Genomic DNA, 13,346 nt, shown 5'->3' on the forward strand with positions numbered 1-13,346 from the left:
GTATATAGATAGAACTCTTGAGAAACTTTCTTTCTAAGGCCTTTCTCTCCAGGCCTTTCTAACAATGATCCGGTCTGGACAGGTCTGGTTGCTCTATGTTTATAATTTTAGAAAGTTGCCTGGGGGTCACCAAGATATGTGATTTGCTCAGGGTCTTATGGCCATAGTATGTGAGAGAAAGGACCTGAATCCAGTTGGTTCTCTATCCACTAAGTGGGGCTGCCTCTTGGGTGTTGTGGTGAACCTTCATGGGTAAACAGGCCAGACAGACAGAATTAAGAATTTGCCCATATTTCACAGGAGGACTTTTCTCCTTTAATATAATAAGCCATGAGATAAATAGGACTTAGATAAGGAATGGAACCTTAGAGCTGGTGAACAGAGCTCCATATTGCAGGGAATGTAAGAGCAGGGAATGGCAGGGATAAGAGGAGCGCAACATGAAATATGGACAAGTTAAGGAAGAAACAATTGAATCCCGATTGAATCAGCTTATTGTGAGAAAACAAGGGAAAATGGTACAAGTCAAGTCAAGTATCTGGCACAGTGTTTATGAAGGGAAAGGACACATCAGAGTCTCTTCTAAGACATTTCTGGCTTACTTGGCTTGTTTCCTCAAGTGTTAATATTTGGTTTGGTTTTATTTCTCCAGAGAAAGATGTTACGGTTAACAGCAGTTAACATTTAGGAAGGAAGAAAGGAAACTTATATATTAAGCTCCTATTGTGTATCAGACACTATGTTAAGGATTTATAAATATTATCTCATTTGATTTTTTTCAATAACCTTGGGAAATAGGTGCTATTATTATTCTCACTTTTCAGTTGAGGAAAAGGAGGCAGACAGATTAAATGACTTGCACAGGGTCACAAAGCTCATGTCAGAGGTCAATTAGGAATTCAGGTCTTCTTGACTCCAGGTTTAGCCCTCTATCCACTGGACCAACCTAGCTATCTATTTAATATCTGCTACGTGCCAGACACTGTGTTAAGTTGGGGACACAAAGAAAGGCAAAAAAGTTACTGTCTCCAAACAAGTGAATATTTTTTTTTTAAATAGCTATTTATTTTTACAAAAACATGCAAAGGTAGTTTTCAATATTCACCTTTGCAAAACCTTGTGTTCCAAATTCTTCTTCCTTTCTCCCTTCTATCTCCTCCCATAGACAACAAGCAATCTGATATAGGTTAAATATGTGCAATTCTTCAAAACATATTTCCATATTCATTGTGCTGCTTGAGAAAAATCAGATCAAAAAGTGAAAGGAAAAAAAGCAAACAAACAACAACAAAACTGAAAATACTATGTTTTGATCCACACTCAGTCTCCATAGTTCTCTCTTTGGATGCAGATGGCTCTGGAATCGCCTTATTATTGAAAAGAACCAAGTCCATTACAAGTGATCATCACATAATCTTGTTGCTATGTACAATATTCTCGTGATTCTGCTCACTTCACTTAGCATCAGTTCATGTAAATGTTTCCAGGCTTTCTGAAATCAGCCTGCTTGTCATTTATTACAGAACAATAATATTCCATTACTTTCATATACCAGAACTTATTTAGTCATTCCCCAATTGATGAGCTTCCAGAGTGAATATTTTTAATTTATCACAGCATTTAGATTTAGGATTGTAGGAGATCCCCTAGACCACCTGGCCTAACTTCATTTTACATATGAGAAATCAGAGGCCCCAAGAGGTGGAGTTGACTTGCCTATGATCACACAGTAAGAATCAAAGGCAGAATTTGAACCCAGGACCTCTGACTAGATCCAGTCCTTTGTCCACTTTATCACACTTCAAATATTTAGCTTTGTTACCCCAAAACTCTTCTAGAACTCACTTCTTGTCTAAGAAGATGAAGGGAGAAAGATAAAATGAGAAGACTTTTCTTACCTTTTCCTACCTGTATTAGCAGGAAGCAGTGAGATGGTACAGGAAAAAGAGATGGGCTGAGGGGCCAGGATGTCTGATCTTCACATAATCTTGTTGCTGTGTACAATATTCTCGGGGTTCTGCTCACTTCATTCAGCATCAGTTCATGTAAACTATTACATGCTAATTAATATTAGCTATTAAGCAACCTCTGGATTGCTTCTTGTAAGGTGTAATATGAATGATTTCATTTGATCAGAAAGATAAGCCAGATGATACAGTAGAGAGAGTGCTGGGCCTCTAGTCAGGAAGACTGAGTTCAAATGCAGCCTTGACACTTGCTAATTGTGATAAACTGGGCAAATCACATTATTTCTATTTGCTTCAATTTCCTCAGCTGTAAAATGGGGGTCATAATACCACCTATCTCCCAGGATCAAATGAGCTAATAACTGTAAAAAGCATTTAAGCACAGTGCCTAGTATACAGTAGATACTGTATAAATGTTCATTCTCTTTCTTCCCTTTCCTTGACCCATTGAACTAGGTGTTCTCTAAGGTTCTTTCCAGCATTAATGTCTACATTTTAGGTTCTGCCTCCTTTGACAGAGCAGTATCCCATAAGGGAGGAGATTGTATTCATATTTTGGAATAGACTTTCCAGCTCATTATTTATTTGACTTTGCAAATCAGAACCACCTCTCTTGGGCCAACGTGGTGGGGAATCCCATTTGGCAATAGATGGATGGGAATTATCCTGGGTTTTAGTATTTTTGAGAAACTTTTTTCTCAAGAGACCATCATGGCCCTTTTAAAAAAAAAAAAAAAAAAAAAAAAAACAACATGATACAGATGTGTGCTGAACGAATTGGTCAATGGGGCTAGTTAGAGGGATTTCTATTGTAATTACAAGATAGACACCTAATGGTCAAAGAAGAGTCAACAGCCTCTACAGAATAAATAGTTCAGGAAATGGAATCATGGAATTGGAGAGATAAGGAGGCCACAGAATTTTGAATTGAAAGGGATCTTAGAGATAATTTGATCCAAGGGATTGTTAACTCTTTAATTCAGGGGGTCTACAAATTTGTGTTAAAAAATATATTTATGTATATTTCAATAAAATTGGTCTCCTTTAATCCTATGTATTTTATTTTAAGTATTTAAAAATGTTATTTAAAGAAGGAATCTGTTGGCTGACTAAAGGGTCCATGTTATACTCCCCCTTCCCCTCAAAAAAGTTAAGAAGCCTGCCTCTTTCTTCAGATGAAAAAACTGAGGCCCATGGAAGAGAAATGATTTACTTAAGATCACCAAGATAACAGATCAGGATTTTAAGTTGTCTGGTTCTCTGATTCCAAATCTAGGACACTTCAAAGGTCATAGGAGACCACGGAAACTAAGTTCAACTTCTTCATTTTATAGATGAAAATACTATGGAATAAAAGTGAATGCCTGCCTTGCTCAGGGTGAGACAACTGATCAGTGTCTGAGACAGGATATCTAAGTCTCTGTCCACTCTATCACCCAGACTAATACCTGGACCAACCCAGATCTTAAGGAACAATCCCATCTATAATATCCCTAACAATCAACCATGCAATCACTGCTTGAAGACCTAAAGAGGCAGCTACCAACCCACTGAGGTACCCACTGCACTTTCGAACTTCAATAGTTACAAAGTCTTCCTTATATTGAACTAAAAGTTGACTCCAATACTTCATTGGTCCCAATTCCAATTTCAGAGCCAAGCCAAACAGATCTAAGCCCTCTTCCATAGACCAACCCTTCATATACATAGGATCATAGCTTTTAGGACTAGAAAGAAACTTAGGATCCAATGCCCTAATTTTTATAGATGAAGAAAATAATTTTCATTCAATAAATATTTATTAATTGTCTACTATGTGCCAGGCACTATACTAAGCTCCGGGGATACAAAATGAGGCAAAAGACGTTTGCTGTTCTCAAGGAGTTTACAATCTAGTAGAAGAGACAATATATTGGTCGATAAATATATACAAAGCAAGAATAAATATATGTATTTATGTATATACACATATATAGCATAATAAAATAAGTAGGATCAATAGAAAGTAATTAACAGAGGAAAGGCACAGTTAGTAAGTAATGATAGCATTGCAAAATTTCAGACTCTACTCTTCTGACTTCAAAGTTAATATTCCCTTCAATTCTCCATTCTGGCACTCATGCCCACATAAATCTCTCCTTCAGGTTCCCATAATAAGAATAGCATTTCCAGGTCCAGGGTGGGACTAACTTATCCAGAGAATAGGAAGGTATTTGCTTGGTAGCATGAGTAGGGATTCTCTTATACTATTTGTACTTTTCATGGGTCTAGGAAAAACACGTTGCCCTGAATCCCTCAGGGATTGCCAGCATCCTGATATGACTGGGATTTCCCCAGCATTTCATAAAGACCTTTTCTTTCCCAATATAATTAACTATGAAGTGACCTGCAGTAGAAAATGGACCTTAGAGGCTTTAGTTCCAGCTGTCTGTCTTGAAATAGCTTCTGTGAAAATGTGACAATAGTTGAAAAAAGGTTTTGGAGAAATGAGTTCTGTTGACAGTTATTATTAGGAGGATCACTGGGACATGATAGGGCTTCTTATGGTGGAGTTGGCTTAAAGAGTATTAAAGTTGCTCCCAGATGATGCTGGTTAAGGAAAAGCAATATGACTATATGTTCTTGGACTTACTGGCTTCCCCAAGGCTCATTTCTGGGAGTGGAGATAGAATGCTGAATTTGAATTTTCTCTTCTTACCCTCCCAAACCTTACCCAAACCAAACCTACCTAGGGCTTATTACATTCTGCTTCTTCCTAAAAGCTGCCCCTCCGGACCATTCCACTACCTATTTCTTTGATATCCCCCTTCAGGTTGCCTGGGAGCCAGGGATGCCCTGCCCTACAACTATGGGTCACATATATCCCAACATCTGGACCCTCCAAAATCATGTCAAAATAGCTTGAACCCAAACAGGATGCTGAGTGATGGACAAATTCTGTCTAGTGTGATGCAGTGGGGAAAATGCTGGATTTGGAATGACAGGACTCAAGTTTGAATTCTGATTCTGTCACTTGCCTGTGCCACATTGGGAAAGTCACCTAACTTCCTAAGCCTATAGATGAGCTCTCTCATCTATAAAATGAGGGAGATTGGACTACATGGTTTCTAAGGGCCCCTGTAGGTCTTTATCTATGAGCCTAAAAACCACTGCACTATAGAAAAGGATTTTAACTTTTTTTTTTGCTTGTAAAATAACTTTTTTTCTTATTTTTTTTTTAAAGGCCATGGGGTGTAGAGGCACACGCCTATTATCCTTCCTATATTCCCAGGCAGTTAAGTGGTACCATAATACCCAGAGCGCTGGGCCTGAAGTCTGACCTCAAATCTAACCTCAAATACTGACTGTGTGACCCAATGAAAAATCATTTAACCAATGACAGTCTTAGAATTCTCACCCACATAATGGGACTAATTAATAGCAGCTATTTCTCAGGGTTGTTGCCCGGATCAAATGAGAAAACTTTTGTAAAGCACATAACGCAGTTCCTGGAAATTCAGTGAACATTAAGTACTTATCATGTGCTATGTAGCATGCGCATGAAATAAATGTTTACTTCTGTCTTTCTGGGAGGCTGAGGCTAATGGATTGCTTGAGCTTAAAAGTTCTGAGCTTTTGTAAATTGATTGTCCACATAGTCGAAAAGCATGGTGAACCCTTAGAACTGATCAGTTAGTGGAAGTGGACCTAGGAGTGAGTGGCTGTTGTACTTCATGAAATTCTATGATTCCCAGGCCTTTCTTGACCTCTCCACAAACCGTGGAAAGCAGAATCCCCCACAATGCTATCACACTGAACAACTCTAAATGTGAACTCAAATCCATTTGTTTCCTGGGAGAAAAAAATGGTCAAGACAGGGATGGACTAGAGGTGCCTTTAAGAACCTGGTTAAGCTTGTATAAAATGAAAGACTCCCAAAGAGAAATCCTTTGATGTGAATGTTTCCATATTATTCAGCTGCTCAAGCTCCATCAATTAATAAAGTGAATGAGTTATCTGTAGATATCATGAGTTATTCTGTAGATACAGAAACAGCACAAGACATTCCCTGCCTCAGTGAACATAGGATCTAATAAGGTAGGCAAGTATAAGACAGAAAATACTTAGAAAACAGGACAAGGTAATGTATTCACTGCTAAATCAATCAAGGCCATGCTTTTTCTACAGATCTGAATCGTATAAAACCTGTATGCAGCCTAAAATTAATGTTATTTTCCAATCTATTGCCACTTTTTTTTTCTTTTCAAGATTTCATTTGAGGATATAGATGGTTTTTATTGGATCAATATAGTAAATACTAAATTATATGCAATTTACACACATTTGAGCCAACTGGGTAGCAAAGTGAATACAGTAAGGGGGCCTAGAGTCTTGAAGACTCATCTTCCTGAGTTCAAATCTGGTCTCAGACACTTCCTAGCAATCAGTTTCCTCATTTGTAAAATGAGCTGGAGAAGGATGGCAAATCTCTCCAGTATCTTTGCCAAGAAAATCCCAAATGGGATCACAAAAAGCCAGATGCAACTAAAATGACTAAACAACAACAATAAAGTGCATGCTGTTAAGAGATGGGATGGGGGGGGGGGGGCATTTGGGAGAAAGGAACAGACAGTAAGGTTAGAGTGGATTGAAGATGAGCATTGAGAAGATGAGCAATGAGAAAAAGATGAGAAATAGAAATCCCAGTTTGGAAAAAACAAACAAACAAACAAGCATTTAACCTACTATATGCTGGGTACTGAACTAAGTGTTTTATAAATATGATTTTATTTGATTCTCACAACTATCTTGGGAAGTAGCTGTTTTTCCATTTTACAGTTGAAGAAATTGGGACAGGCAGAGGGTAAATGACTTGTGCAAGGCCATTTAGCTATTGTCTGAAGTTGGATTTGAGGTTTCTGATTTCAGGCCCATTGTTTTAACCTGTTTTGAGTTTCAGTTTCCTCATTTGTAAAAGAATGGCATGGATCCAGGTGACCTTTAAAATTCTTTCTAGCTCTAAGTCTATGCTCTCTATGATCATCAAGAACCTACCTCAGACCCCCCACTACAACAATGTTTCTCATATTATAAAAAAGTATGGCACAGTTGGGGAAAAGTACTGGATTTGGAGTCACGGGCTGTTTTTGTTATTCATTCGGGTCTAACTCTTCAATTAGCCCATTTAAAATTTTCTTGACAAGGATACTAGATGAGTTTGCCATTTCCTTCTCTAACTCATTTTACAGATGAGGAAACTGAGACAAATGGGGGCAAGTGATTTACTTGCCCAGGGTCACATAGCTAGTGTCTGAGGCCAGATTTGAACTTTGGCAGTTATCTTCCTAATGCCAAGCCCAATACTCTATCCCCTATACTACCTAACCACCCTTTGGATAGGGTCTGAGTTCAAATTCTGACTCTACCACATTCTGTGTCCTGGTTAAACCACAGTCTTTCCAGGTTCTGGTAGACAGGATGGTTGAACTTGATAGATGGCTTCTGAGATCTTTTCTTGATTCTAGATCGAGGATTCTATGGTCTGCAGTGCTGACCACAGGTAGGGTTGGAACTCCCCCCCCCCCCAAAGTCATATATCCAATGACCCGAGTGCTGGGTAATTTTCTCTGTGGATGTTTTCCATCAGGTAGGAAGCAGAAGCGACCTTTTCCTCTGGAAGACTGGCCTGCTCAGAGGGAAGCAGGGGTTCTTTGTTTTTCAGGGGAGGGGGGACCAATAGTAGTTATATGTTAATATACACTAGTTCTTCGAACTACAGGAAAAGAGCAGCTCACAGAACGGGGACAGAGAGGATATGGAGGGGAATAATAGAAATCCCATTGGAAAACTGAGTTGGCGCCAGATTGCAGCAGGCCCTCAACGCCAGGCATTTTGTCTGCAGTAGACACAAGGCTGGCCTTGTTGTTGGGAAGATCTGGATTCATATACTGCTTCTGGCACACAGGTCATACATACTGGGTCTCACCCGGGCTCTTTGGTGGTGAGATTAATGTGCCTTCCTAATAGCTTATAGAAAGGGAGCAATTCACTGCTTAGTTAAGTATAGCATACAGACTGTCCACCAGATGGCACTCTACTCAAACCACCCGCACCCGTTTGTGAGATGCTCTCGGGAGGGAACATCCCAGGGCACTGGGCCGCAGCCTAAGCTGCTTCTGTTAACCCTTTCTTGCTGGCCTGGTCTCCATCTCACCTCTGGGATAAAATAAAACACTGTTCCAAATTAATATGAAATCAGCCACCTGTCTCTGACTGAGCGCCCACCCTATGAAATATTTTATTCCCAAAAATCACATTCTAACACATTCAGAGATTCAAACATTTTGGCCATACTGCATTCATAGCGGTTTTTAATAATGTGGAAATAAATACAAAAGACTTATATAAACTCACTTTGTTGCACCCTTCACCTCCCAATTCCTCTGCATGGATAGGAAACGTTCACAAGCTTGAGATCCTTTTCTTTTTTTCCAAGAATGGGATTAAGATTTGAGTACCAAGGTCTTGCCCCCAGAGGGAGGAAGAGTTGGCAGCCTGTCCTCTGGAGCCCATAAACTGTGGCCCAATCCTTTTCTGCCACATGTACCCCATTGGAGCAATTTGCCACATTATTGGACTTTGTTGTCATTTTTAAAAAAGTGAATGGATTCCCCAAATAGCACTTTCCTAGGGATGAGCATACCCCAAGCAAACCTGGGGTGGTACTGTGGAGGCAGCACTCTTAAACCTGCTTTTCTGGGGAACTGAATGGATGCCTGTGCACAGATCCAATTGGCTATTCCTTTTACCCTGGCATTTGAAGGTAGTAACTAATAAATTCAAAATTAGAAATCAAGTTAGTTCTGGATTTGAGTCATTCCTTTTCTGGTGGATAAATATGACTGGATAAATTACACCAGAGAGGCAGTGAAGAGAACAGCAGAATGGTTAGATACCACTAGCAGAATGGCATGGAAAAATAGGTTATTGGCAGGAAGAGGAGGAATGCATCTTGAAATTAGAGGTAATTTTATTCCTAGTACAACTCTGTCAGAAGAATCAGCAGAGAATTCAGGGAATATCCACCCTGTGTAAGGAAATCTGTGCAGTGATTAATAGACTTATAAAGTGGGATGTAAAAAGTATTAGCCAGATTTAAGGGCTTAGAAAAGGATGTGGAAACCAAATTATTTAAAAAAAAATAAAAAAGGAAGAAATTGTGAGAAATTGATGGGCATTTTATTTGGTTTCCAGAGTTATGAAGATTAAATTGGAGAAATGAAACAAATTAGAAAACTGAAACTCCCAAAGATATCAAAGAATAATCAAGGGTAGAGGTTAGGTTATCTTCCTCCAAAAGAATGTAAGCTCCTTGGAGACAGGAACTGACTTTCATAATGAGAGGTGATGGCCTGAGATTTTTTTTTTTTTTATTATAGTAACTTTTTATTGACAGAATCCATGCCAGGGTAATTTTTTTTACAACATTATCCCTTGCACTCACTTCTGTTCCGATTTTTCCCTCCCACCCTTCACCCCCTCCCCTAGATGGCAAGCAGTCCTATATGTGTTGAATATGTCCTAGTATATCCTAGATACAATGTATGTGTGCAGAACCAAACAGTTCTCTTGTTGCACAGGGAGAATTGGATTCAGAAGATAAAAATAACCCGGGAAGAAAAACAAAAATGCAAACAGTTTACATTCATTTCCCAGTGTTTTTTCTTTGGGTGTAGCTGCTTCTGTCCATCATTGATCAATTGAAACTGAATTAGGTCTCTTTGTCAAAGAAATCCACTTCCATCAGATTGCATCTTCATATAGTATCGCTGTTGACGTATATATATAATGATCTCTTGGTTCTGCTCATTTCACTTAGCATCAGTTCATGTAAGTCTCTCCAAGCCTCTCTGTATTCATCCTGCTAGTCATTTCTTATAGAAAAATAATATTCCATAACATTCATATATCACAATTTACCCAACCATTCTCCAATTGATGGGCATCCACTCAGTTTCCAGCTTCTAGCCACTACAAACAGTGCTGCCACAAACATTCGTGCACATACAGGTCCCTTTCCCTTCTTTAGTATCTCTTTAGGATATAAGCCCAGTAGAAACACTGCTGGATCAAAGGGTATGCACAGTTTGATAACTTTTTGGGCATAATTCCAGATTGCTCTCCAGCATGGTTGGATTCATTCACAGCTCCACCAACAATGTATCAGTGTCCCAGTTTTCCCACATCCCCTTCAACAATCATCATTATTTTTTCCTGTCATCTTAGCCAATCTGACAGGTGTGTAGTGATATCTCAGAGTTGTCTTAATTTGCATTTCACTGATTAATAATGATTTGGAACACTCTTTCATATGAGTGGTAATAATTTCAATTTCATCATCTGAAAATTGTCTGTTCATATCCTTTGACCATTTATTAATTGGAGAATGGCTTGGTTTCTTATAAATTAGAGTCAGTTCTCAATATATTTTGGAAATGAGGCCTTTATCAGAACCTTTAACTGTGAAGATGTTTTCCCAGTTTGTTGCTTCCCTTCTAATCTTGTTTACATTAGTTTTGTTTGTACAGAAGCTTTTTAATTTGATGTAATCAAATTTTTCTATTTTGTGATCAATAATGGTCTCTAGTTCATCTTTAGTCACAAATTTCTTCCTCCTCCACAAGTCTGAGAGGTAAACTATCCTATGTTCCTCCAATTTGTTTATAATCTCGTTCTTTGTGTTTAAATCATGGACCCATTTTGATCTTATCTTGGTATACGGTGTTAAGTGTGGGTCCATATGGCCTGAGATTTGAAAACAATCTTTTTGTTCTCTGCCCTTAGTCCTCCTCTGTTACAACATTCCCTCTTCTAGAATGGAAGATCCTTGAGGGTAGGGACTGGTTATGTAATGAGGTGGAGATTCATGTCATGGAACATCCAATTAATGGGGAATCAGAGGAGGAACTTGTGTCTCAGAATAGGAAATAAAATGCTGCCTTTGGAGTTTCAAATGTATGTCTACTAATCTAGGCACCCATTCTTGTAAGAATGTAAAATAAATCTTTCTTGCAAAATGTTTGAGGCTAGATTTGAACTTAGGTTTTCCTACTCCAGACCCAGAATTCCATCCACTGTACTAGCTGGTTGCCAAAAGTCCTTTCCATTTCACTTAGGGAATTACTAAGAGAATGGTACTGAATCTGGAGCTAGATAAAGCCGAATCTTGGCCCTAAGGATTACCATGGCTTAATTTTAACATTTCTTCATTTGTAAAATCCAGGTAGTAATACTTGCATTACCTACTCCAGAGGATATTTGTGAGGAAAGAGCTTTATAAATCATAAAACATTGCATGCACTTGAATTCTTCCTACTCCCATTTCTACCACTAATTTGATATGTGACTTTGGGTAGGTCTTTTTTTTTTTTTTTTTTTTTTTTTTTTTACTTTTCTAGAAAAATCTAGATCTGCTCTCTGGAGGTTTCCTTTGGCTCTGACATCCTTTGATTCTAATAGAAAGAATCTGGGAGGGCATGGCATTTCAGAACTGGAAGGCCAGGTCCTGGATTCCCTAAGAACCTAGTGTTAGCCCATCTGACCTTTTTTCCCATCATTTATAGGTTCAGCTGGTCCAGGACCCTGCCACTGGGGGGACATTTGTAGTTAAGGTAAGTGTAGCTGAATAGCCTAATTCTGTCTCTTGGATCAACCCCCGCCCCCTCACTCCTGTTCTTCAGTATTTGACTCCATCACATAGAGTATTAGAGTATTTAGGACTCAGTGAGACCAACCAATCTTCTCATTCATTCCTAGGACACTCCCACCCCTTACCTTCAGGATACCCCACAGACAAAAAGTCAGTCAGTTAACAAATCTTTATTAAACATGCATTATATGCTAGGTGCTCTGCTAAATTATGGGAATCCAAAGAAAAGCTAAGTACTAATCAATGGAGGTTCTACTCAAGACCTCCATTTTCTGGAGACCATACACAGAAGGTAGACCTTTCTGTGGCCAAACTGTTCTACAGGTCAGGACCCAGGTGAAGGAACCTTACTTGGCAAATGAGGCATGAAATCCAACAGGGACAGTTTCCCAACATCTTAACTTGCTAACCTGCACCTGCTTGCTATAGGCAGTTGGCTGTTGAGGGGTAGATAGATCAACATCAGATGCCAGAAGCAGGAAAGTCTGGCTTCAGGCTGTTGTGGGTGAGGCAGATTAATGAGAACATATCCCAACTGTTCTGCATTTGATTCTAATCTTACTTCATTACATACTTACATATTCATGTTTTCTTGGTCCCAGCTCCTTTGTCAGCCTCCTCTCCCATTATCATCCTTCTGGGATGACCCCATTGGCAGAGAACCCCCTGCCTTCCGGGTGGAGTGATATTCTTTGAGCTCTGTCTCTCCTTGTTTGAGTTGGCTTCCCTTCTCCCCAGAGCCTCCCCAAGTGCCATGGAGAGACCTGGGACCGTCCAACCATCATCCCCAATGGTGTTCCTTATATGGCCAAGCTTCTTCGCTACACTGTGAGTGAGGACTCCATCTTCTTGCACTTGGAGCATGTGCAGGGTAAGTGGGAGCCCTAGATCCAGAGCTGTCTACCAGGCTTCCTTCCACCAACCCAGAATCCTTCTCAGTGGCCTCTGAATTCCTTCCCTTGTCCCGCCTCTTCATTCCTGCTTTCTTACCCTTTCCTTTAGGTATGTCCAAAACAGCAGTTCTCAAATTTTGTATTCTCAGGACCCTTTTATTCTCTTAAAAATTAAGTTCCTCCTTAAAGAGCTTTTGTTGATTGAGGTTATATCTATTCATATTTACCATATTAGAAATTCAAACATCTTAGTATGATTATGAAAAGAATTTTGATTTAATGAATAATGTGAAATGGTCTCAGGAACCTTCAGGGATCCCTTGACCTTACTTGGAAAATTGCCTACCTAAATGATCCTGGCTCACCAAAAATACCTCTTCCTGGAGAACTGTCAAAGCCTGATATTTTGTTTAAGTATTCATACCTTTGGGCAAAGGTATTATAACATTTTAAAATTTTAAAACAGTTTAAAATATTGAGGAGGCCTCAGTATGTTATAGGAGGAAAGAGAGGAGAGTAGAAAAGCATTTTTATAAGGGGAAGGAAGGGAACCCAGTGAAAAGAAGAAAGGGAGGAGGGAAGGGGAGGGAAGGGGGAGGGAAGAAGGGAGAAAGGGAAGGAAGAAGGGAAGCAGAGAGGGAGGGAATGAAGAAAAGACTTATTAATCACTTAGCATGTTCTAAGCATAGGACCAACTATACAAATATACAAAAGAGCTTGCAAACCTAATCCAATTTATCTAGCTGTCCTAAAGGACTATATAAACACTAGCTATTTTTATTTTTCTAAGTGCTTAGG

At 39.2% G+C, this 13,346-nt stretch overlaps 1 protein-coding gene across 1 annotated transcript in view; it reads left to right on the forward strand.

The window, feature by feature from the left end:
- RPS6KL1 (ribosomal protein S6 kinase like 1) overlaps positions 1-13,346 on the forward strand; it is a gene marked incomplete at its 5' end in the record, with an annotated part of 35,331 nt that overhangs the window by 15,266 nt on the left and 6,719 nt on the right. Inside the window, 2 exons of the mRNA XM_003756245.4 lie at positions 11,570-11,617; positions 12,394-12,526. Of these exons, the coding sequence (XP_003756293.4) occupies positions 11,570-11,617; positions 12,394-12,526 (181 nt within the window). The remainder of the gene's footprint in view (positions 1-11,569; positions 11,618-12,393; positions 12,527-13,346) is intronic.

This window comes from Sarcophilus harrisii, chromosome 2, assembly GCF_902635505.1.
Source record: "Sarcophilus harrisii chromosome 2, mSarHar1.11, whole genome shotgun sequence".
Classification (NCBI taxonomy): domain Eukaryota; kingdom Metazoa; phylum Chordata; class Mammalia; order Dasyuromorphia; family Dasyuridae; genus Sarcophilus; species Sarcophilus harrisii.